Genomic DNA, 26,597 nt, shown 5'->3' with positions numbered 1-26,597 from the left:
CGAGGCAATCGGAAAGACAAGCTGTGGTATTGGACTGCAGTTTATAAACGTTTCAAACGTTAACAATTCAAGAAAACGGATGAAGGCCAGATGTTGCAGTGAAAGGAACATGTTACTTACCTGTAACTGTTGTTCTCCAGCATTGGTCTGGCATGAATTGACATGCTTATCAATGTTACCAGTCGTCTGGCTGGGAATCCTTGGTAAAAGAAAAAACAGTTTCACTTTTATAAACGGTCTTTCTCCTATAAACCAATCACTGAGCTCTGGGTCATACTACCCCCAGCCAATGACTGCCCTCTCCCTAAGCCCCTCCCATGGCAGCCATCTTCAGATTTGGTAGCACGTAAAGTGGCAGTATGACCAAGAAGAGCCGCAGAGGCGCAGGAGGGAGGATTCGCATGTGAATCCAGGATGGAGAACAACAGTTACAGGTAAGTAATTTGTTCCTTCTCCAGCATGGGGTCTGGCATAGATTCACATGCTCATGAATAAAGAATACATAGCAGTAGATACATACACAACCACGGGAGGTGGCAAGGCTCAACAGAAGCAATTACTCTTACCTACTCAAAAGGCTCACCTTCAAGCCAACAGGTTGCGTAGCACTGCTCGGCCGACTCTGGACTTCTCTCTGGAATCCCTGTTGATGCAGTAGAATTTGGTGAAGGTGTGCGTCGAACTTAACGTAGCAGCCCTGCACATGTCCAGGAGGGGCACATCAGACAGGAACACCGTTGTAGCAGCGATCGCTCTAGTAGAATGGGCTCTCGGACGGCCAGGAAGCAGTCGGTTTGCCAACCAGTGACAATGAGTGATGAAGCCGGAGAGCCATCTTGAGATGGAAGCCTTGGACTAAGCCTTCCCATGGTTCAAAGGACCAAAGTTCACAAAAAGCTGAGAAGTCTTCCGGAAACTCTTTGTGCGTGCCACATAAAACTTCAGCACTCAAGCCACATCCAGCGAGTGCAAAGTCCTTTCAGCCGGCGAAGAAGACGTTGGAAAAAACAAAGGTAACACCAAGGACTTGTTGAGATGAAATTCCGACAGAAACTTGAGCATGAAGGAGGGCTGCGTCCGAAGCACCACCCTCGTCTCAAGGAAAGTCAAGTAAGGTTGCTTGCAGGACAGAGCCCAGATCTCGCCTACTCTCCTGGCAGAGGTAATGGCCACGAGGAAAGTTGTCTTCCAAGACAGGAACTTAAGTGGAGCATGATGCATCAGCTCGAATGGGGCCCCATAAGCATAGTCAGCCCAACGTTCCCACGCCTGGGCAGGAGCCTTCACCGGCGAGAACGAACAGAAAAGTCCTTGATGAATTCCTTCACTAGACAGTGCGACCAAAGAGAAGACCGTCATGGAGATCTGGTGTAGCGGGAGATAGCCGCCAGATGCACCTTGATGGAGGGGTGCACCAGCCCCGACTTAGCCAATGACAACAAGAACGGAAGGACTTGGGGGACCGTGACCCTTAGCAGGTTAATCTTCTGCGACCAGCACCAGGTCACAAAACACTTCCATTTGTGTCCGTAACACTTCAGAGTTGATGACGCCATGGCCTTGGCGAGGACTTCCCTGCAGTCCGCAGGTAGCTCGTACCCACCAAACTCTAATGCTGCAGGAGCCAGGCCTTCAGGTTCAGCGATCCTGGGTCGTGGTGCAGGATTGCGCCTCCTTCCCTGGCAAGAAGATCCGCAACCACTGGCATCTTGACTGGAGGGGACGCCGACATGCTGAGAATCTCCGGGTATCAGATTTGCCTCGACCTTTTAAGGTCGTGGTGCGAGGTGTACATAGCAAAATCAAAGTGCCTGCAGGGTGGGATCTTGGCTGATCTACAAGAAACGGAAAAGGAACTGGAAAAGGCATTGAAGGGGGGAGGTGACACAGAGAGCGATATGGAGCTTATACTTAAACTGCAGCAGAAATGTGCGGAGCTATGGGAAAGACTGTGCAACCTCAACTCTAAAAAATACATAGAGAGGCAGCATGCGGGAGGGGATAAAACAGGAAGGCTTTTGGCATGGTTATACAAGAGCGAGACCCCCAGACCTACGATCAGAACGATAACGAGAGAAGATGGTAGCGTTGCCGACACCCAAGAGGGAGTTAATCAAGAGTTTGCAGATTATTACAGGTTTCTATATGGAGATAAGGAGGGAAGTAGTTATGAGAAGATAATAGAAATGCTGGGGGATATAGGACTGCCCACGATAAGTGCTGAAGAAAGAGAAGAGCTAGATGCACTGATTACTTTGGAGGAGTTGGGAGAAGTGGTGAGGCAGCTGCCTACTAGTAAGACCCCAGGGGCGGACGGGCTCCCAAGTGAATTTTATAAAGTATATAGAGAGGAAGTGCTCCCCCCAATATTGGAAATGTTAAATTAAGGGTTTGAGGTGGGACGTCTGCCGGAGTCACTCAGAGAGGCGATTATAATACCGCTTCCCAAACCCAACAAGCCTGGGCATAGCTGTGGATCCTACAGACCTTTGTCGATGTTGAACCAAGACAGCAAGATACTGACGGCTGTCTTGGCAAATAGGCTGCGGAGAGTTATTGGCAAACTAATACACCCCGACCAGACGGGCTATGTCCCGAATAGGAATATAACACATAATCATAGGCGACTCCAACGGGTTGTCGAATGGGGGAGTAAGAATGACGGTGAAATGGCAATTGTGTACTTGGACGCGATAAAGGCTTTCGATTCGGTCAAGTGGCGTTGGCTGCTGGCAGCCCTAGCGGGCTATGGTATGGGGCCTGGATACATAAGGTGGGCAAAGATGCTATATAGTGACCCGCTGGCCAAGGTCAAAACGAGATCAGTGATATCTGATAGATGGCAACTTAGTAGAGGCACCAGACAGGGGTGCCCATGGTCCCCAATGCTCTATATACTGGCCCTGGAACCCTTAGCAATATACCTTAGACAACAATACGATACCATTGGTATTGAGATAGGAGAGGAGCGACACTTGGGACGGTTGCCGGTGTTGCAGTTGATACTTTCCGGTATCTTGGGATAGATGTGTACAACACAGTGGAAGAAGAGCACAGACACAATACTGAGGTAGCCATTCAGAAAATTGAGAAGTGTATGCAGTTCTGGGTGAAGTTACCCTTAGCAATGATGGGAAGAGGGGCAATGCTTAAGATGGTGGTCCTATCTAGCCTCCTGCATTATTTTGGGAATATTCCATACATGATACCCAAGAAGTTCTTTACTAGACTGAACAACTTGTGTAGGGATTTCCTGTGGCATGGTACCCGGAATAGGGTGGCACTATGGAAACTGCAGAATTTTTAAGAAAAAGGGAGGATAAAACTGCCTAATTATGAGGTTTACTATGTAGCGAGCCAGCTGCAATACATTTGCCAAGTGGCTCTCAGATGAACAGACCCCCGAATCCAGGTTGTTTGGACAGGACAGTGCCCTGTTTTACTTAAGAGAGATGATCTGGCTGCCCAAGGCAGAAATGGAAGGACACCCTAAGATGATGATGTTGGGGTGGAAGATGTGGCGTTGAGCATGCCAGATGATGGGGAACCCATTCCCATGCTCCCCGCAGGTGCCACTAGTTGCACTGACGGGGGGAGATAGGCAGCTGAGGATGATAATTAGGAACCACTGGGAGTCGGTGGGGCTAGTGACGATGGGAGATATCTGGCAAGAGGGGACCATCACAGATTTTGAAGTGCTGGGGGAGGAAATGGGATTACATACGGGCCAGTATATCACGTATCATAGAATGGTGCAGATAATTAGGAGAACATGGCCCGAAACGGTACTGGAGGAAAAACCAGATGCTAGCATAGACACGATTTATGACATAACGGAGGGAGGGCACGAGATCTCTAGAATATACGAGATGATAATGTCCAAGGTTGGAACGGAATTAACACAACTAAGACTAGACTGGGAAGAGGAAGTAGGGACCACGATAGAGGATGGGATGTGGGAGCGTGGCCTGGGGTACCACAAGAAGGTGTCCAGAAATGCTAGACTAAAACAGGTACAACTATATATTACGCACAGGGCACATATGACACCCCAGAGGATATCTAGGTTTAAAAATGCTGGAAGACAAGCATGTCCCAAATGCGATGAAGAAAAGGCTGGCATTGTACACATGTTTTGGTCATGCCCAGTAATTAAGCATTTCTGGGGTGAAGTAGCAAAGAAACTAGCAGAAAAAGGGGTCATGATTGTTATTGATACAGCCTGGGCATGCTTGCTGGGGGGGTTCCCCAGATCGCAGAAACTTAAGCATGTTAACAAACTGAAAGATCTAGCATATGTGCTCGCAAAAAGAAAAATTGCCATGGGATGGAAGACATGTCACAGGCCACGGGTGGAGGTGTGGTGGGGGGAGTTCCAGAAATGGGCGGAGACCGAAACCATGGTATGGCAGGAGGCGAGCAATGTAGGGGGAGAGGAGGAGGCGGGAACCCTGATGGCAGGGAAATTAATAGCGGAATTGTTTGGAACGACACTAGACCTGACAGAATCCACGGAATGCGAGACCCCACCACGCGAGGCAGATACAGAAAGCGTGGAATAAATAGGCTCGTAAGGGAGGGTGGGATAAGGGGAGCAGTGAAAATTAAGCAATGTACTAAGGAACTGTTGACATTTGTACTGCGTGTTTGGTTTGGTTTGTATTGTTTTTGTTTGAATAAATCAATAAAAATTGTTTAAAAAAAAAAACATTGTGGTGGTATTGTCCGTGAAGACCCTCACCACTTTGACCTTGAGGGACGGAAGGAATGACTTGAGGGCCCAAAAACACTGCTCGTAGTTCCAGGATGTTGATGTGTAGCGCCTTCTCCTCCGGCAGCCACAGTCCTTTAGCGTGGCGATGTCCCGTGTGTGCTCCCCATCCCTCCAGGGAAGCATCCATCGTGCCCGTGTCCTGGTATGGAGGGCTCTGGAAGTCTGCGCCTCTGGTGATGATGGAGCGCACACCCCACCACCTTATCGCTCGATGGAATTCCTCGTCGAGCACAATCCTGTCTTTGAAATTTCCAGATGCTTGGATCCAACGGGCGTCCAGGAACTCCTGGAGTGGTCGCATCCGCAACCTGCAGAGCCGGACCAGGTAGATGCATGACTACATCATGCCAAGCAGCAACTTGATGGTCCTCACCGTGGCGATCTTTAGTGCTAACAGCCGTTGCCCAAAATGGCTGCTATCCTCTCCTCTGACAGACAGGACACCGTGTTGAGCCTGGACCCCAGGAACAGCACGTTCTGCGATGGAGTTAAGCAGGACTTCGCATAATTCACAGAGAACCCCAGATCCGTCAGGAAACCGGACGGTCCTCTCCGTGTGATCGACTGTGATGTCCTTCAACTTGGCCCTGATGGCCCGTCATCGAGGTAAGGGTACACATGAATTCCCTGTAGCCGTAGATGGGCTGCCACCGGCACCAGGCATTTCGTACAGACCCTGGGTGCCGACTTCAGTCCGAAGGGGAGAGCCTTGAACTGGTAGTGCTTCCCTTGCACAACGAAATGCAGGAACTTGCAATGCTTTATGTGAATGGCGACTTTGAAGTACGTGTCCTCCAGATCCAACGACGACAGAAAGTCTCACTCCTGCAGTTGGCCGAGCATGTGCTGCAACGTGACCATCCTGAATTTCTGAGACTTGATGTACTTGTTGAGTCGTCGTAGGTTGAGAATCGGCCTCCAGCCCCCGGTTTTCTTTCTTACCAGAAAGTATCTTGAGTAAACTCCCCCCCGGAGACGCTTTGGAACCAGCTCTATCGCCCCCTTTCTTAACATGGCCTGAACCTCCAGCAGCAGGGATGTGTTGCTCCTGCCGGGCGACCAGTGGTATTCACTGACACTTTCGTTGAAACTTCAAACTGTGCCCGTGGGCGAGAGCGTCGAGCAACCATCCATCGGTGGAGTTGTTTTCCCACATGCTGAGGAAGAACGCCAGCCGGCCTCCCACCGGGGTGCACAGGTGGAGGCCCAACATCTGGGCTGGTTCAGTCCTGCTTGCAGGCCGGTGCGCCGCCCTGGGAGCCTTGACGATGACGGTGGCCGCCTCTGAAAGCCTTGGAATGACCCCTGTAGGCTTCCTAGATCGTGGAATGGGATGGTTGGCGGTAAGAGGACGATCCACCACCGAAACTCTTCAAAGACCTCCTAGACTTTCCTCCTGAGGGACGAAAGGATGTACGGTGCTGCTGCAGCGTGCCAAGGGCACGGGTCGTCTCTGTGTCGGCTTTGACGGGCTGAAAAGATTTGTCGACTGCCCTGCCGAAAGGATTGTCTCAGTCGAACGGCATGTCCAGGACCCTCATCTGGACCTCTTGTCTGAAGTTGGTGGCCTTCAGCCAGCCACAATGACAGAGGCAAACTCTGTTCCCCATCTGGCGTAACCCTGTGTCCGCAATGTCCAGGGCCACGGTGATGGCGTGGTCCGACACCACCTTGCCTTTCTGAAGGATCTCCATTGCCTCTACCTGCTTGTCCGCGGGGAGGAAATCCAGGATCGGAGCCATCCTGTACCATAGCTCCCGGTCGTACCTGGCCAGGATCGCTAAGGCGTTGACCGCTTTAATCGTCGTCGCTGCCGAGTAAATGACCTTCAGTCCCACAGCAACCAATTTCTTCCCCTCGCCGTCCGGGGAATAGATGTCGACGATGACGGGTTTGAAGACTTCTTCCTTGCCGCAGCCGAGACCACCGAGTCTGGCGATGGTTACGACCGCAGACACTTGGGTGCAGACTCCGGCACCCAATACTTCTTCTCTAGCCGGTCTCTCTTAGCCGGTGCCGAGGAGAGGTTCTTCAGGAGCGCCAGCCCCTCATCTCAGACGTCGTCCAGGAGTGGTATCGACAGAATGGTCTTCCTCTTTGCCTCCCGGTGTTGGTACAGGAAGCCCTCCTTTTTCTTCTCTTCCGGGGTGAGCTGAAAAAAGCTCTGCCGCATGGGCAAACATGGAATGGAAGGATCCCACCTTGTCCGGGAGAGAAGCCCTTGGCGGCGGAGAGAGGCCACCGTCGTCGTTGGTGTCCATCCCCGTCTCCCTCAGGGTGGGGGGGCAGTGACAGTTGGAGCGCAGGTGTAGGGTGCCTCCTCCTTACTTTGGAGGGGGTGGCCCCGGTGTTACGCTCACCCGGTATCCACGGGGACGCCACCCAGCCCTGGTTGGATGATTTGCACTCTCGAACCGTCTCCCGGTCCCTTGGTAAGGCCTCTGGTTAAAGATGGGTCTGCAACATAGGAGAGCTGGATTCAATACCAGATTGTCTTTATGTTTTCCCACCTCCCTTGGCCTCAACTCCTTCCTCCCCCTTGGGCCCTCTCCTCACCTTAATATTGTGAAAGGTGGATTCTTCACCTCGTGGAAGGGGCGCGTAGATGTGGGGGGCGAGCAGCGACCAAGTTACTTCCACTGGTGCAAGCCTCCCTGTGGGAATCCAGGCCTGCTGTAACTCTGTAGGTTTGCTGCTTTACAGTCTTTATATGTCGTTCTTATGTTCCTCTTAGTTCGAATAATAATGTCTTTCTTATTTCCTTTTAGGTATGGAAAGGTATTTTGGTGTTGTCATGCAGTTTGAAGATGAGCATGGGCTGGTAGGCGAAAGCGCAGTGTGCGCGATGCTGTCCGGTGAGCAATGCGCGATGCGCGGTGGTGTTTCGCCTTTTATATTGCTAATCTGTGTCTTTTCTCTCCTTGCAGGCTGCAATGTTCCTCGCCGAGCGCCGTAATGTTCCAGCAATGATACTGACCAGGAGATGACTACCCAGGTAAGAATTGTGTGGCTTTCTTCATTCTGGAGGAAACGTGAGTAAACGCTTACTAATGCTGTCTTTCTTTCTCCTCTTTCCAGATTATGGTATTCCAGAATGCATGCGGTGCCGGATGATGGAGTTCGTACCTTCATGTGAGTGGAACTGAAGTCGGCGATGGATTGAAGACAGGATACTGTTCCAGGTAAGTTTCGTAGTGTTCTTTCTCTCTCTGCAGGTGCTTGGTTTCAGGTAAGCTGGCATTAAAGAACTGGACACGGTGAGCGTTACGCGGCCCACAGCAGAATAACGCAAAGCATGTTCTGCTATTTGGGTGCGGTTTAAATAGACTCAGGTAAAGAAGTCCAGGTAAAATAGTCCCAGGCCTGCCACACCCAAAGTAGTCCAGGTAAAGTAGTCCCAGGACTGCCACACCCTAAAGACTAGACCGCATAGCTCAGTTCCTTGTAACTGAGCTATGTGTGTGCCTCCACGTTGGCTGATCCCCCCCCCCGATCCCAAAGTTAAATAGTCCCAAGTAAATAGTCCCATTCTAATGTTGGTCTTCATGATGGTTATGAGCCTGGCGCCAAAGGGGCCAGGACTGACTCCAAGAGTCTTGGATGAGGTTTTAAGGCCTTTGACCTGGCCCTAACTGGAGGGCTGACTTGCCAGTGAGGCTCTCAGGCTCTCCAGGAACAATTTACAGCGGGCGCCCGGTTACCGCAGCTCTTGGAAACGGACAGAACCACCTTGGAGGCCCTAATTACGGCCAAAGAGGTAGAAGAAACACTCAAGTCCTTGAAGCCCAGGGGCAAGGGCCATGACACCCGGTTTCAACGAGGTCCCCGCCGGTGGAGTCGCTGGTGGTGCCAACGGCATCCTCTTCTGAATCTCTGACAGTGCGTGGAGGGTCGAGAGAATATCCTGCAACAAATCCCTGGGGGGTGCTTGGGGGACAGGACCGCTGGGCCCAGCGCCTGTCTCATTGCCCCCTGCCCCGTCATCTCTCCGGCAGGAGCCCCCCCCGATATTCTCGTCATGGTCACTCATCTCCTCCAGAATGGTGTGGACGGAAACAAGGTCTTCCTCATCGGACGATGAAATGTCTGCCCTGTAGCTCTACACTCCCCTCACCCCTCACCCATTTCTTCGGGTCCTGAGGGGTCGGCCTTGGGCTGAGGTCCGGCATCCACCTCTCCTGAGTCTCTCCGCTGGTCTGACCGACACCTCCCGTCTGGGAAGGAGCGCCACTCTGCCCGCCACCGGAGCACCCTGGGCTGAGAGGGCAGCCGCCAGCATTTCGATTGAAGAGGACGTCTTGGCCTTGGTCACCTGGGCCTGCGCTGGCAGGACGGATCCCTTGGCCTGCCTGACCTCCTGTGGCTTCTCCCGCAGCTTCCCCGGGGTAGCTGACTTTCTCCTCGAAGGAGAGAAGAGCGATGACTGGGTATCGAGGCAGATGGAGACGAACGCGTCCTGACCGTCGCGGGACCCACTTGCGCGGCAACCCCGGCAGAAGCCGTCTTGTAGTGTATGGCCTTGTCTTGGGCCCCCATGGATGGAGCCCCCTCAAAAGGACTTAGAAGCCCGCTCAGGTTGGCCGGATACGTAAGAGGCCTGCCCCTGTAGACCACCTTGGGTAGAGGCCTTGGTCTTGAGCCACGTCGCCAGTCGGACGCGCCGCTCCTTCATCGTACGCTTGGAGAAGCCACGGCAAATCTCACATTCCTCCTCCTTGTGCGTCGGGTGTAGACAATACAGGCACTGGGAATGCTTGTCCTCCGTGAAAACATTCCGCAAGCCGCCGCTGGTGCAGAGCTTGAAAAGGGAAGCCCCGTCCTTCTCCTCCGACATGATATGGCGCAATGTAGTCCTAATGGGCTTCTGGAAACTTCCAGTTTTCCTACCAAAAAAGCACGGAAAAACGCAGAAACCTGGAAGAGCAAAACGCGAGGACTCCCAACACTTGAACGTGCAGTAAAAATCTGAAGATAGCTGCCACAGCAGGGGCTTAGGCAGAGGGCAGTCATTGGCTGGGGGCAGTGTGACCCAGAGCTCAGTGATTGGTTTATAGGAGAAAGACAATTTATAAACAAAGGTGAAACTGTTTTTTCTTTTACCGAGGATTCCAAGACTGACGGCGGGGAATATTCATGAGCATAAGAATCCATGCCAGCCCCCATGCTGGAGAATTTAGTTTATTGTGGTTGCTGAAAGTTGTTGTAAAGGATGTAAAGCATACATCTTGTCTGTGTTTAAAATAATTAGAACTCTCTAATACTAACAAGTATGGGGAATCAACATTCATTAGTAAACAACTAACAAAATATTAAAAGTATTTGCTCACCAACTCTACTTTTTCATTGGCTTCATGAAGTTGCCGGGTCAATTTCTGAAAATTAGTCAACTGTTCCTAAAATAGGTAATCAAACCATACAGTTAAAACCACAAAATACTAGAAATGATATACATTAACAGAGGCAAACTTGTTTTCACGTTTCCCTAAACATGTTGCCGGTATCAGTAGAAAAAGCTAAAGCATGGTAAGGCTAACTGTTAAAAGAATAGACAGAAAAGCTAGTCTCAACCATAGGGTAACCACATTCTCCAAATAAAACAGTAACCTACCCATAGAAGCGAGTTTTCATTGTGAAAATATTCACATATTAAAATCACATCATCAATGGTTGCTTGTCAGAAAAGATCACACATTTGTATGTAGTCACTGAAAAATCTTAGTTAAGGGGCAGTTAAGTTGCACAGACTTAATGCAACAAGAACCTTGAAATTCAGCGGATGTGGGAAGTCATGACAAGCTTAACTTGGCGCACTCCCCTTGATGTCCCCCATAATGCCATTTTGTATGTCATTGTGGATGCCTTTTTCTATAATATGTATGGGCTTTGCAACAGGAATGCACTGCGTTAAGCTTGTCATGACTTCACACATCTGCTGAATTGCAAGTGTGTTGTTGTGTTAAGTCTGTGCAATTGCAAGGGTTTTGTAATACCACCGTTTTCTTACGGGCCACTAGCCAATAAGGGAGGGGGTTGGAAAGGAGAGGTACCCTCTTGCTTGATTCACAGATCTCTCCTTGAGGTTTTGAAATGTGGAAACAAGAGGAGAGATTCCTAGGGGTGGTTTAGTGAGAATGGCCCATGCTTGGCAGATACAGTTAGTCTACAGAGCTGGTCTAATTTCAAATCGGTTTCCTGGAAGTGTAGGATATACTCTGAAACTATGCTACTGGTGGTTGGCTGGCATACAAGCAACTGGGATGTTGAAATAGCCTGTATGTGTAATGTCTAAGGAAAGCATGGTTACATCACGGGACAAGGTGGAACAGTGGCATGACTGAGCACCCCTTGGACCTATAGGCATCAGGAAGCAGTTTCTTCATAAAAGGCAGGATCCCTTTAATCGATGCCTTTTGCTTGGCGTCACAAAACATGCCCAAGCTTTCACCATGCGAGATTCTCCTCTTCCCCGGCTTCCTCATGATACCCTCTTCATTGGGTTCACCTTTGTTTTTACACCATTGTACAGTGACTACAACAAAATGCAGGATTCACTCCCCTTGCTTTCTCTTGGTATCCCTCTGTCGGGTTCACACTTGCCTTTACAACATAGTTCACTTAGCGTTACTTTACAATTGTTCACTTAGTTTCCCACTTGGCAGATTGTACGAGGATTTTGCTTGTACCTTCGTATGGCCACTTTGACATTCTTTTACTTGGATTGGCCTCTCCTAAGGCTTTTTGGTATCCGCAGTCTTTCCAATTATCTTACTTTCAATCTAACAGTTTTACTCTGGATGAGAAACCTTTAGGGAAGGTAATATTCCATTACCGGACCACTCCGTTATTCTTTGTATAATTCAGTCTTAAACACATTCGCAATGTTGCACAGGCTCCCCTCACGGTTTTCTACGACAGGCGCAGCTTCTGCATTCATCGTTTTGGTCACAATGTACTTTCCCTCACGGTTTCAGGAAACCCTGTGAGCCCCAAACGCTTTGGCATCTTTCACTCAATAACGCCGGCTGGTCTCATAGTTCACTCACCGGTAGCGCTTGATAACATTCATCCAGCGTTTCCTTGAAGCCAAGGCTATCAGCACAGCACGGCTCGACTTCCTCCCAACTGCGTCGGTCACCTGAAGGAGGGCCTGCCTTCACCTTGTGCTTTAGTGGGGAGGTTTCCTTTGAAAAGTCTGTGCAACCTTCACTCTGCAGCTGGCCGGACCAGAGCCCTTCTCTCGCTTCTTGGCCCCTTATGCCCTGCCTCCATAGTCGCTCCAATTTCATGGGATCTGCTCTCCTGCGGCTTTGGTGGTTCTGCTTGCCTTTCCCACCTTGCCTGCAAGGTGCTCTCATGCTCTGCCTTTTATCCCAGTGGGGAAAGGGAACAGGATTCAGGTGCGAGTCATCAAGATTAAGTGCCTGACTCTGCCTGACCCTGATATTGGGATATGTCAAACGGACTGGATGTGTGATAGTCTGTCTTTCTCTGAAGCGCTTTGTCCATGCAGCAGAGTGTGTGTAGAAAAGGGGGATGCGGGGGAGGATAAGGTTCCTAGATAGTATATAGAATGAGTGTGTTCTAAAGGGAAAAGGGTGTCGATACCGGGTCTCTCCTCCAGGTCTCCCACTCCCACGGGACCCCCCCCCCCCATCCAGGTAATCCACTCGCACTGGTCCACCCCCGGGGTCTGGATCCAATGGTGATGGCTGTGCCTGGCCACCTGGATGACAGATCCCAAGGGACTAGTCAGTGAGACACCCTTTGGTTTCTCACAAATGGGAAGACCAGAAGAAGTGCAGCGTTGGGGCTACGAGGAAATAAGACTTTCAAGCTTAAGCACAACTGTATCTAAGCAGGGGGCTATGATGCAAAAAGACAGACAAGCGTAAAGCACTACTGCATCTATGCAGTAGCTTTGCAGTTGGCTGGAGTAAGTAGCCAGTACACAAAGCGGTCAGAGGATTAACTGAAATTCAGAGGGCCAAATGAGAGAACACAATGCGTCTGTCCAGAAAGGTTGAGAGCAGAGTGAGGCAATCTGGATGTGTAGATACAACAATGAGGCAATCTAGGAATGCAGATAGGATCTTGTATAACCCTCTAGGTGGGCAACTCATTGCAGCTGTTTCCCTACATTTTAGTGCCATTTGGATTGGGGGACAGCCCCCAGACCAAACGTCTACATACCCATCCCATCCCTTCCCCCAACACCCAACTACCCTTAGAAATGTTATTTAAACCGCTGCCTCTGCAGACATGAAACAAACAGCAGGGAGGAGGAGGCGTTTCCAGCCCCAGCTCGCTCTTTCGCTCTCCCTTTCCTGCCTGGCTTTGCTATCGATTTAGACCTGTCTCCAGCACTGTCCAAGGTTGCCTTAACTTTTAGTTTTGATACAGCGAATATTTACACCGTGCCCTCCTGACTTCCATTTTCAAATGTTGTGACATCACTGAAACAAGTGAGGAATTCATTCAGCAGATTATACATTGAAAGAAGGAAAGAGGCGGCGTGGCTTGAGGCTCTGACGATGCGGACGCCTTACTAAGAGCTCTATGGGACGCCTGGCTTGTTGCCACAAAATGCCTTACTTTTAGTCCAACTCCAGGCATGGAGATAGCTTGACTAGCGGCGGAATATCCGAAGAACCTGGGGCCCGACTCTGGGCGAAATTTGGGGAAGCCCCTGCTTTCTGGACCGTTTAAGCTCACCCTGGGCCCGAACTTAATGCCCAAAATGGCGGCCATGTGGAGTTGCTGAGCCGAGGGGTCGAAGACAGCCGCTGAGACACTGCCCCGCATGCATTGACCCCACGGCCCAATCCAGCCAGCCGACAGTGACAACAGCGGGGGTGACACCCCAGCCACAGCAACATCCAGAGGGCGGCTGCAGCCCCCAGCCCGGCCCAACATCCTGCAGCCGTAGAGCAGGGAGGACTGCCTACGACGAGGTGGAGTGCTGGAGGACTGCAGGGACCTCGCGCCCGGGGGTTCAGCTGTGTGGCTGCCTGATGCTTCTCTGCCCAGCGACCGCCAGAGCGTCTCTGTCCCGGTGCCTCCGAACCTTGGGACACCTCAATGGGACCTTCACTGAACCTTCCACCACCACAGACTCAACTCCAGCTGGAGCTGGACCTCTGCGCTCCCCCTTCGCTGGCTCACCGGGCCCGCTGGCCCCAGCACTCATCCAGCAACAACCAGCTGCAGCTGCCTCTGGGGAGCCGCCGCCGCACCAGACCCGACCCACCATCCTGAGGCCGGAGTGATCCGAGGAGGCTGCTCGGGACGGGGAGGAGCTCCGGAGGGATGCAGGGGCCCCATGCACCGGTGGTCCGGCTGTGCGGGCTCTCGACGACTCTCTGCCTTGATTACCAGCAAGGCTTTTCTACCCGGTTGTCACCGGAGCCTTGTGGCACCGTGGTGGGACCGCAGTTCTCCCCCCGCCACTGCAGGCCCAACACCAACTGAGGCTGCACCTCCTCCTGACCTACACTCCCCCATTGCAGGCACCGGGCCTGCCAGCCCCAGCATCCACCGGGAGGGGCCCGGAGCGACCCTGCTGTGGAGAGCCCCCACCTGCTGTAACGGCCCACCGAGACCTCCCTCACCCGGGTCCCCATGGATCTGAAGAATAGTTGAGGAGTCGTCTCCCCCACCACACTCCACCGCAACCTGCTGAAGTCAGGCTCCTGAACCTAGCCCACTGCCCCAGCATGATCCAGCCTAGCCCTCGAAACAGCTCGGATCTCCCGCCACTGACAGAGATCTGACGGTATGAGACCTGTCCTACACTACAACCGCCAGAGGGGAAACCGAGCTGCTTATTCACCTGAATTGGGTGCCCCCCCTCTAACACGGCAGGGGCCCCACCATACCGCCTCACCGAGGCTAGAGCACCCAGCTGGGGGGCGTGGGAGGCCCTCTCTGCACTTGCCCCCATAACAGGGAGAGCCGCCTTCAGCAAAACCTCTGGGTGACACCCGCCTGAACGAACGGCAACCCAGGCACTGAAATGTCTAAACAGAAGGGCCCAAAATCGGTGGACATAGCCAACCTGCTGCAGCTGAAAGACAAAGCTAAACAACCGGACCCTCCCTTGGCCCAACCCCCATCGCCCTCAATATCCCAGGGGCACTGTGCCACAAAGGAAGATGTCTAGGCCCTCCTAGCAGATATCAAGACGGAGTTCCGCAATTGTATGTCAGAGGTCACGACTGAGATAGAGGGCCTAGACTGCCGCGTAGAGGAAGTGGGTTGGAGACACAGAAGACCAAGTCATGGAACACACAGCCCAGATTGCGGAGCTGCAACGGAAACTCCAATCTCTGGAGGACAACACTGAGGACGTGCACCACAAACAGGAAGACTTGGAAAATAGGGCCTGCAGGTATAATATTTGCATCAGGGGGGTCCCCGTCTCAATATCGGACCTAGCTCTCCCTGCCTACATCGGGGATATCTTCCAAACCCTCCTCCCAGACTGCGATAAGTCACTGCTCCTCCTAGACTGCACCCACAGACCGCGGAGTCGCAGGAGTACCCCGACGACCACTACCCCAGAGGTGATCACCAGAGGCCACTTTTTCACCACAAAACAAGAAATTATGATAGCCAGCCGCTCACAGGGGGACCTTACATACCAGGGGGCCACCATACATCTTTATCAGGACTTAGCCGCCTCAACAGTTCAACGTCGGAGAGCCCTACAAACGCTGACCACTTTCTTGCAGGAACGAAAGATCAAATATCGGTGGCTCCACCCGGCCTCGCTCCAGTTCACATTTGAGGGTCAGACAAGGGTGACCCATGCTCTTGAGGAAGCCTGTGGCATCATGGGGGGGGTGAGCCGTGGACCCCTGAAGAAGACCCGACTGCCTCCCTGGCAGATAAACCATGCAGCTCAACGCCAAGGTCACAGCGCAGCCACTGGATGAAAGTCCCAAAAGGAGGGAAGCTCCCTGCCGCGCATGACTAATGACCAACTGTCGATTCTCCATGCCATAACCTATACTCTTGGCACACGGGCGTCCCACGCAATGCCCGAGCGGATGGAAAGTCACTCCGGCGCAAGGCCCTCAAGGCCTAGTTTGGTTGACTTTTTGTTTTTTGTTTTTGGTTGGGCTGGGCCCCTTCCTGCCCTATGGGTTACAGGACCATGTTTGGCCCTGGTTGGGTTACTGTTAAAACCCGGGTACAGCTGACCTACATCTATAACCCTCCACTGGAAGACTCCCGCCCACCTAATCACTGAAAGCGACCAGCAGACCTCCCCCCACCACATACCAAGCTACGCTACATCTCTTTGAATGTTTGGGGCCTGAACTCCCCTGTAAAACACAAGTCCACCCTCCACCGTTTGCAGGACGTCCAAGCTTCGGTAGTGTTCCTCCAGGGAACGTACCTTCTAGCGGAGGACTTCCCTAGGCTACGATGCTGGGCATTCATGATTCAATACTTGGCCTCGGGAACCATCAAAAAAAGGAGGCACAGCGATTCTGCTGGCGAAAGGTACCCCCTTTAAGGAGAAAGGAACTCTGCGGAACCCAGATGGCAGATTTGGAGAGGGGAAAGGGGATCTTTATGGCCAACTCCACACGCTGATCGCGGTCTATGTGCCAAACGATGGTCAGGAGGCCTTCTTCGCAGAGCTGGAATCATTTCTTCTCCCCCTTTCTCGAGGGCCAGGTGGTCCTGGGCGGGGATTTCAATGGGGTCCCCCAAGCCCCTGTTGGACAGAACGGGTGCTCCGTCACCCAGGGACTTCAAGATTGCTCTGAGCCTTTGCCACCTGTTCAGAACCCTGGGAGTGGTGGACACTTGGAGGGTCCTCCATCCGGACACAGCAGACTACTAATTTTTCTCCCATGTCTACCGCTCCTCATCCCGAATTGACCTGATGCTAGCAAGCCCGCAGCTCCTGCAGTTCACAGACGAGGTCGAAATTGGCACGAGGGTTCTGTCTGACCCTTCCCCAATCCTTCTGACCGCAAGGATCTTTGACCCGGACCACCCCCCCCGAAAGACGCTGATGGTCCTTATATGAGCCAATGTTGCACAACATGGCGGTCCAAGATGCTATATCCAAAGCAATCAAGAACTACTTTAAGGAGAACACCCCCCAACCTCACCTCTACAGCTACAAGATGGGAAGACATGAAAGCCGTAATCAGCGGGGAATTAATAGCCCAGGCTGCTGCATACAGGAAGAGGTGGGCCGTGAGAAGGAACCAGCTGGAAGGGGAAAAGGCAGAGGCAGACTCGGTCCTGAAAAAAAATTGTCACCCAAAGCAGCCAAACTGGTGAGGTTAGCCCGCACGAAACTGGAGGCACACTATGCTGAGGACACGGCACAGTCCCTGATCAGGACAAAGCAGAGCTACTATGTAAATGGCAATAAAGCTAACGGATACCTGGTGAGCAAATTAGCCAGAACCCGCTGGCGAAACAACATCGCCCTGAAGGACCCGGAGGCTAAACTACAAATAGCGGCGACCCACCTAGCCAACAAACCTGAACTCAGCCCCCCGCCCACAGGCTCTCCAGGAACAATTTATAGCGGGCGCCCGGTTACCGCAGCTCTCGGAAACGGACAGAACCACCTAGGAGGCCCCAATTACGGCCGAAGAGGTAGAAGAAACACTCAAGTCCTTGAAGCCCCGGGTCCAGACGGCTTCCCGCCCTAGTTCTACAAACTTTTTCGCCCCCTGCTTCTGAGCCCACTGACAGAGCTCTTCAACTCCTTCCGGGACACAGGTGCTATAGCCCCTTCGATGCAGGAGTCCACCGCAATCATGCTCCTGAAGCCAGGCAAAGACCCAAAAGAATGCTCATCATATAGGCCAATATAACTTCTTAATGTGGACGCAAACGCATACGCAAAAGTATTGGCGAACAGGCTGGCCCAGGTCCTACCATCTATCATAGACCAAGAGCAGGCGGGATTCATCAGAGGCAGAAGCATTGTGGACAATGTTCACTGAGCACTTAATCTCATCGAAGTGGCGACTCAAGACCAACAGGGCCTGGCAGTCCTGACCTTGAATGCCACCAAAGCCTTTGATAGGGTGGACTGGAACTTTATGCGGCTCACACTGGAGGCATTCCGGTTTGGCCCCACATTCCAAAGGATGTTGTTAGCTAACTACATAGCCCCGAAGACATCACTGCGACTTAAACAAAAGACCTCAACCCCGATCCCGCTCTCGTGTGGGACAAGGCAGGGCTGCCCGCTCTCTCCTCTGATCTTTGCCCTGGTCATGGAACCATTCGCCCAAAGGACACGATCTAATGACGAAATCACTGGGCTGAATGCAGCCTGAAATTAGGGCATGCGAAAGGCAATCAAGGGCAGCATATAGTCCCTGGCTATTACAAACAAGCAGGATTAGCAATTGGGCTCCGGTCACCGCAGCGCAAGGAAGGCTGTGACATCTGCAATTATACAAAAGCAGCCCAAAAGGAGGGCTGCATGAGAACAAGAAGTCACGCAAACGCTCCCTGCAGAAGCTAGAGAAATACAATAACACAGGGCTCCAGCTGGAGCCATCTGGCACAACCTAGCCCAAGCACCAGCAGAGGAGAGTGAGCACAGCTTGTCCCCCTGCCTGCTCAGGAGGCATTACTTGGAGGTGGCGCAAAGGTGCTTGGTATGGCCGTGCACCTGTGCCATATCAATAGTCCAGTGCATTAACTGGTGACAACAGCAAAGGCCGCCGCTCTCTGTGAACAGAAGCAGCCTATGGGAGCGAGTTGGGACAGCGCGAATCCAAGGGAATGCACAGGCGTGGAAGGAGACCTCGGCACGTTGTGACCAGACAGGGAGGTGCTGCCTTGCCTTTAGCATAATAACAAACAAACAAACGATCAGGACACAACATCCGTATAAAAAGGGTGGCCGCCAGTGAGAGAGCCGCCTGGACGATACAACCTCAGTGGTCAGAATCTAGACACCTGATGAGGGTGCGCAGTAGTGGTGTCTTTGAGGTAATATTTGACTTTGGACGCACGGCGTATCACTCACCAAGCCAGTTTCCGACCAAGGGAAGGCCTGCAATTATAGAGCGGCCCCAATGAGACCAGGACAACAACAAAAGAGAACAGTCATGGCATCCAAGAATCAGAAAGGTAAAACCCACACTGGACACCTTTACCAAGTCTACAAATCCAGCGGAGAACAATGGCTCATGTACCTCGTCCCCACAAGAAGAACTAACACACATGAAGGGAGACCGACAGGTACTGGAGGCCATTGTGGCATTGAACAACCAACCAATACAAACAAAGATTCACTAAAATCACTCTTCGAAAAACTGGAACAACTGGAAAAAAAGGAACTCTCAAGATGGTGGGAAATAAAAACAATGGAACAATACTTAAGAGTAAACAGAATACCAAGGGGATTGTGCATATGCATCTTTCCATCCTTTAAGGAGGATGACATAGCAGGTTTCCAAGAATGGGAAGAACTATTAAGCAACACATGTAAGGAGATGATGATACGTATAATCAATAATGCAAAAAAATAAAAAATAATAATCACATGATACAACAACCAAAGAAATACAACAAATAAAAGCAGATATTGACAAATTGAACCTGCTAGAAGCAACTTTTTAAATTTACCAAATTCTAGACGACTACATAAAATGGTTTGCAAATGACATCAAAACCAAGAAACAGAAAAAGTTCATCAGAGACGAAATGGATAACACATTTAAAAGGATCTATACTTTTCAAAAACAAATACCAAACAAAAACTACATATCGAGTCAATCTCAACAAATGATGAAGCCATTCCCCATACCGCCAACCTTTACCTCACCACCATCCTTAGAAGCAGAATCACAGAGTGACAATGAACAAGAAACAAGTATTCAACCAAACCAATCAGCACCTGCAAAAGACCCAGCTACCTCTATAGCTTTTTTAGAGGAATACAAAACATTCAAAAACATGCGAACAACCCAATATTTTGCCAGAACAATAACATACCAAGGCTCTCAGAACCCTCAACAAGCACAAGGACAAGGAGGGGCCGGAGGGGCAGGGGCCATAGTACCAATTCTATCCTCCGTAAGCGGGGGGATGCAAACAAGATCAAAAAACCAAAAGCATTACAACAGAAAAACATATATAAACCTTTACAGATCTAGACCCCTTGCCTGCCCTAGTCAGAGCTCTAAACAAAGGGCTCACCTTCTGCCCTTCAAACAAATCGGACTATTTCTCTCTAAATGTTGATCTTTTTAGATTTTGCAGGCACCTGAAATTGAAGAAACACTTTGCTCACAGTGCTAGAATCAGAAGAACAGAGGAATCTATAAGGCCCTCAGAACTAACAGTAGCACATATGCAGGATACAGCCCAACTTCTAAATATTGGAGAGGAAGAAGACATCCATACTATAGACACTATCAGCAGAAATGGAGATTGATACTGACGTTAGTCACAAAACAAACTTGAGACCCAAGTCAAATTTATTCCGAATCTGACACAAGACAATGTGATTGACCTCTTTTTCAAAGCATGCACACGAGAATTACGACAAAACTACCTTAGAGGAAAAACATCAAGAATCAAACACAACCTAACCTGGGAAGAAAAGGTAGAACTAGATAAACCTAGCAGGAACAGCAACATCACAGTGAAAAAAGCAGACAAGGGTGGAAATATTGTCCTTTTGAAAACTACAGAATACTTAAGAGCGGCATAACATCATCTGAATTTACAAAACTGTTATGAGAAATTATCTACAAACCCAATTAAGAACCTGATACAAGAATGGAACACCATGACAAAATACTGGACAGATCTCAACCTGCTAACAGAAGATGAACAACAATTCCTAAACAAACCAATTCCCAATTTTGGGGACTATATATTTTATCCCAAAGATACACAAACCTTTTGTCTCTTTTCCTGCACTCAGACCAATAATAAACAGCATTGGTTCTCTAACAGAACCGATATCCAAATATATTGACACTTTTTTACAACCTTTAGTGTCAGGACTTGCCTCTCACATAAGAGACACAAAGCATGTTATACAGCAGCTCTAAGCCATTAACTGGGAAACCAATTGTAGGCTGGTGACTCTAGATGTCTCCTCCCTCTACACATCGATACCCCACCAAAAAGGCATTGAAGCCATAGAATACTTCCTCAAAATGAGGTCAGTTTCCTACTACTCTCACGACAATATGTTGCTAGAAATGCTTAATTTCACTTTGAATAACATCTTCCTCTTCAATAACAACATATACAAGCAACAACAAGGGATTGCTATGGGGGCGAAATTCGCACCTCCATATGCCAACCTATATGTAGGATGATTTGAGTTGGAACATGCCTGGCAACACAAACCTTTTACAACAGAGAACCATATCATTTATTGGGGCAGATATATTGATGATGTCCTTATCTGGAACGGAGACACCAACACCCTCAATTACTACTTTACATTCTTAAATCCTAATACCTACAATCTGAATTTCACTATAGATCACAGCGACACATCAATCCATTTCCTCGATTTGGAATTATGTGTGAAACAAGGAAAAATGTGTACTAAACTACATGTTAAGCCAACAGCTGGAAATACAGTCTTACATGCTGAAAGCAACCACCCGAAGCATATCACAAGAAATATACCCTATGGGGAAATGCTAAGAATAAAAAGAAATTGTACTGAAAAACACGAATTTCAAAAGAATGTGAAAATAGTAATGAAGAAATTCCAAGAATGAGGATATAAAGATCAACATCTACAGAAAACATATCAGAAAACAGAAAAACGAACAAGAGGAATTATTGACAGACAAACCAACTCAAAGGAAAACCTTTGAAAAAATATGATTCATTACCACATACACATCGGACATAAAAACAGTCAGATAAATCTTAAAACAGAATTGGTACATCCTAAAAATGGATGACGATATATCAGATAGGTTTGATGAAGAAGTGAATATCACCTTTCGCAGATCAAAAGCCTCCAGGATATACTCGGTCATTCCCACTTTTCAATTTCAGCGCAACAAAAAGGCCTACCAAAAATGTGGGACTCACAAAGACTCAAAGGTAATTTCAAATGTGGTCAGTGCATTAGCTGTCAATATAGTGCAAATGGAAAAACAGAAATACACCTACCAAACGGAAGAAAATATAACGTGATTTTATCAACTGCGACACAAAAATTTGTGGTCTATGCGATAGAATGCAGCTGCAAAAAACATATGTAGGCAGCACAACAAGAAAACTAAAGCAAAGGATACAAGAACATATGAGGTCAATTATCAAGGAAGACCCAAGATACACTTTGGGATATTCACCATCAGACTGGACATAAAGGCTCACTAAAAAGTATTGTAAAATTTTATGGAATCGAAAATATTACGGTGCCACCAAGAGGAGGCAACATGGAATAAATGCTTAGGACAAGAGAAGCATACTGGATTTGCACTTTGGACCTATGCCATAGAGGTTTGAACTCTGAAGGAGAACTGATAGACTTACTGTAGCAAAATCAACTTAATTTCTTTCCCAAGCGAACCAAAAGAAATTGTACCCGTATCATTAAAAGTTTGGTTGGTTAAAACCTGTTATAATCATGTTCATTCCAATTCCCTTAAAAAGTCTTATCTAGAAAAGTACTTTGCACCCATAAACATTGTTGTCACACTCACCAGTGTCTCTGCAGGAGTGATGGATGAGCCTCCTATGACCCAGAGTCTTCACTTCCCCCGTTTCACCCAGAGGAATACCTGTCAAATACAAGGTGTACACTCAGACCTGAATTCACCCAATTCCCCTGGGCCTTTCCCCTCTCTTTACTGTGTGCTGTGATGTCCCCCTATGGGCTTACCTTGATCTTTAGTAGAGTGTGCACTCCATCCTGCATTCGCAGGGGCGCGATTCACTCATTTGATTGGTGCCAATGTCTGTAGGCTGAGTTCAGATGCCAAACGCTCTTTTATGCCTTCACAGCGAGGCCGAGTGTTCAAGGCGCCAGTTTCTTCACTGGCTAGAAAGTCCTTCCCAAAAGTGAACGTTGCACAGAGAATTTGGAGTGTCTAAAATGGTCCGTATTGTCTTTGTTTGCCGTTTTTTTTGTGGGCGAGTAGCGCTGCGTGTAGAAGCTAGCTGCTGGTAGGTTTGTGCAGCGCCTTCAATTCGAGCGCACCTGGTAATGTCTCTCCCTTTCCCTTGCAGGAGAAATTATGTGGTATTAGCGCCTCAAGTCCGGGTTTAGCACTACGGGAGTCTTGGTGGTTGGGTAAGTATACACAGAGGCTTTTGGTAAGTATGCAACGCAAGCGCAGTGAAATAAGTGTCCGCGCAATGAATAATTTCTCTTCTTTCTTTTCCAGGGGTTTGTGCGCTCGTACAACTGACTTAGATTGCAGCGTCGCGGGAAGATTCAGTGAGTATGCGCAGCGTTACGGATGTGCGCATGTTAACACAGTTCTTCTTTGTTCTTACAGGTGCCGGTGTAGCAGTCCCCTCTTGACTGGAGATAGCTGCGGCGTGGAGGTTCTTACGGAGCAGGTAAGCTGGAGCAGAATGATCCGGAGCAGGTAAGCAGAAGTAGGATGATCTGGAGCAGGTAAGCAGAAGCAGGATGATCTGGAGCAGGTAAGCAGAAGCTGGCTGATCCAGAGCATGGCAAGTGTGTGTGTTGCTGATACAGCTCACAGTAAGCAACACGAAGCACTGGAAGAATTTTGGGTGTGGCTTATATAGCCAGCCACACCCAAACACTAGAGAGCTCATGAAGCATCATGCACTTCCTGTTTGGCAACAGGAAGTGGTAACCAGGAAGTTACTACAAACACTAGGAAGGAATTAAAGGAGGGATTTGCTATGGGTTCTTTGTGTGTCTATGCCAGGCCTGCCAAGCCTCCACCCAGCTTCCCCCAACTACCTGCCTGATACCCATGACAATAGTCATGAAGAAATACAGCAGAAATTACGTGACCAAATGCATCACATGATCACAAACGAACTGGTCCAGGTCTACGGCAGTTCAAAATGACAATTCAGACCTAAAATAAACATAGCACCGATGGGCCCTTTTCCCTTTCTCCCTTTTCTAAAAAAATGGACTTTCCCGAGAAAATAAAGAATTCTTGGAAATTAAACCAAGTGGCACACATCAACGCGCGAGCAAGGTTAATGTAACAAACGTTCCCATTTCAAAATGGCAGGCGCGATCACGTGTATAAACTTAACACGTGATCGCGGCACCATTCTGAAGTCGGGAAACACACCGCGAACAAGAAAGAAGACGGTTATCATGCCGCTCCTCCAGAAAAAGACCAACATCTATTTGTATTTGTATTTATTTATTTATAACGCGCAAACCAACAGGCCCGGAGGCATCAGGGCGCAATTTGTAAAAGGTTACAGATATGCAGGTATAACAGAGAATCATTAAACATTTACACATGGGATCCGATATGCAGGTATAACAAAGAATTATATACATTTACAAGAGGCTCTTATATACATATGTACAGTAGTATCTGCAAAAAACAAAGGTAAGCAGCCCCAATAACGATATATAAAGACTAATAAGTCTCTGCATATGCTTATCACTAGCAAACAGAGCATAAGAAGAGCAAGAGAAAGAATTAATATATCCTCTCACTCATTCTTTCTAGGCATAGCCACTAAACATAGACAAGTTTTGATGAAACCATTAGTGGTTTGAAGTAATGAAACAAAACAAGAAACTAAAGAGTTTCTGAATACTAAACGTGCTGAAAATATCACAGAAATAACATTAGAAAAAAACAACAAATGTGAGTATAAACTCCATAATGGGTGCAAATGACTGACATTGGTAAAAATTATAGACAAGTACATTTGCGAAAGCACTGGCAAAACTATGAATTTATTTCTGCCTGCATTACAATGAATAGCGCACTTTGATCCCCGTCAAAAACTGAACTCTAACTGCTGTCATAATCTGTAAATACTTTTGAATACTTTTGTAAATTGATTTGAATTGTAATACACACGCTGAATATTTAAGCTATGTTTTATGGTTGTTAACATTTCAGTTGAATCTAATTTTATCCCAAAATGGGATTATCCCACCTGAGGATCTGCCAAACAATGAAATGGCAGTGAGAAACGTGTAGAGGGCAACAAATAACAATAAACCAATCTTTGCAAACAAACGAGGAATCTTGACTCAAATGTTTAAACCAAACAAAAAAGTGAATTGTGAATTTTAAGGCAGAAATCAACAATACCTAAGTTTAGCGCGCGCAAAAAAAGGTTCATACCATTGACTAATAACATTGGGACATTGAAGACTGCACTTGAGTCCAAAATGGGATGCCATTAGCCTGGATTTAAACCTCCTACAGCAAGATGTTCGGTCACTTGCAGAACGCACAGGGGTGCTTGAGAAAGAAGTTGCGACGCACGCCACCAGTCTTAAAGGTACCTCCAGGGACGTCAAAATCTTATAACAGCAAGTGCAGAACCTAGAAGGAAGAGTTGAGGATGCAGAAGGGCGAACTAGATGTAATAATGTATGCATAATCGGACTTCCAGAAGGCGAAGAAGGCATCAATCCCACTAATTTTATTGAAAACATGCTGCTTCTGAAACTGGCCCAGTGCAAACTCAGGGCACATAGATCTCTGATAAGAAGACCGCCACCAGGTGCCCCACCGCGACCAATAATAGCCCACATTCTGAATTATAAAGACAGAGAAAACATCTTGGAATGCTTCCGGAAGGGGGGCACGAAACAAAAAAGGCCCCTGCGAATATCACGGCATATCCGGATTACACTCTGCTGGTACAACGCCAAAGAATGAACTTTACGGCAGTCAAGAGGAGACTATGAGAAGGAAACTTCAAGTACATGCTACTATACCCAGCAAAGTTGAAAGTGATAGACAAAGGCAGGAGTGTCTTCTTTGATAATCCTGATGAGGCACATAAATGGATGGACACTGAAAATGTACTGACCGAAGTGAAAGACCCGCCCACCAAAGGAGATAATGCTGACTGAGGAATGCAAGCGAGATCGGATGAGATGCAACCAGCTGAGGACACCTGATGACAATGTGAGGCATACTTTTACTGACACACTCAGGCATTATTATTGTGTGTAACATAGGTGCTTACAGTGGGACCCATTCGGGAGCACACTGTGGGGGGACGTCATACACCCATGTGTGGATTGGTCCACTGATACTGTTTTTTGGAGTATCCACCTGCTGCACTCCTAGCGGGCTTTACACCAAGGCATGAGTAAGAATCAGAAATTCCTGAGAACAAGGTATTGAGCTGAGCAACTGCTGGGTGGGCTGGGGGGGCGGGAGGGGAGTTGGTGTGTGTAAAGACTGAAGGGGGGGCGTCTGTACTCCTGCTCTCTGTATGGTAGAGGAGGGGCACAGAGGACCCCAGCCAATATTCTCTATTGCGGTAGCAATGGACGAGCAATCAAGGCCTAGCTTCTCATGAGGTGATGCAGGCTGATTCTTAAGTACAGTGTAGTTCCCAAGCCCCCACAAAGGAATGTCCACACACTGTATTAGTTAAAACACAGTCTTTATATAATCAAGGTTCAAGGTTATATACACAATCACAATAACTCACTTTGTGCTCAGTTAATCTATAATGGCAAATATATACAGTTCCAAGTGGTACCACAATTATTATCAGATTGCATTAAAGTGCATCAACTCTACTCTGGTTAAATGTCAGACAATGTCACACAAATCACTTAATAAAGGTAACCAACAATAGATATAGGAGGAAAGCAGTTGGTTAGAACAATTGGCAGAATACTGGCCCATTA

General features: G+C 48.8%; 1 protein-coding gene across 3 annotated transcripts in view; it reads right to left on the bottom strand.

Moving 5' to 3' along the window:
- The window catches only part of SCLT1 (sodium channel and clathrin linker 1), a 1,687,870-nt gene that overhangs the window by 1,149,536 nt on the left and 511,737 nt on the right, over window positions 1–26,597 (bottom strand). For all 3 annotated transcript variants that reach the window (XM_069631056.1, XM_069631057.1, XM_069631058.1), the window contains exon 9: window positions 10,102–10,167. In XM_069631056.1, the coding sequence (XP_069487157.1) occupies window positions 10,102–10,167 (66 nt within the window). The remainder of the gene's footprint in view (window positions 1–10,101; window positions 10,168–26,597) is intronic.

This window comes from Ambystoma mexicanum, chromosome 6q, assembly GCF_040938575.1.
Source record: "Ambystoma mexicanum isolate Mex_15411 chromosome 6q, UKY_AmexF1_1, whole genome shotgun sequence".
NCBI lineage: Eukaryota > Metazoa > Chordata > Amphibia > Caudata > Ambystomatidae > Ambystoma > Ambystoma mexicanum.
This window is presented reverse-complemented; position numbering and strand designations above follow the sequence as displayed.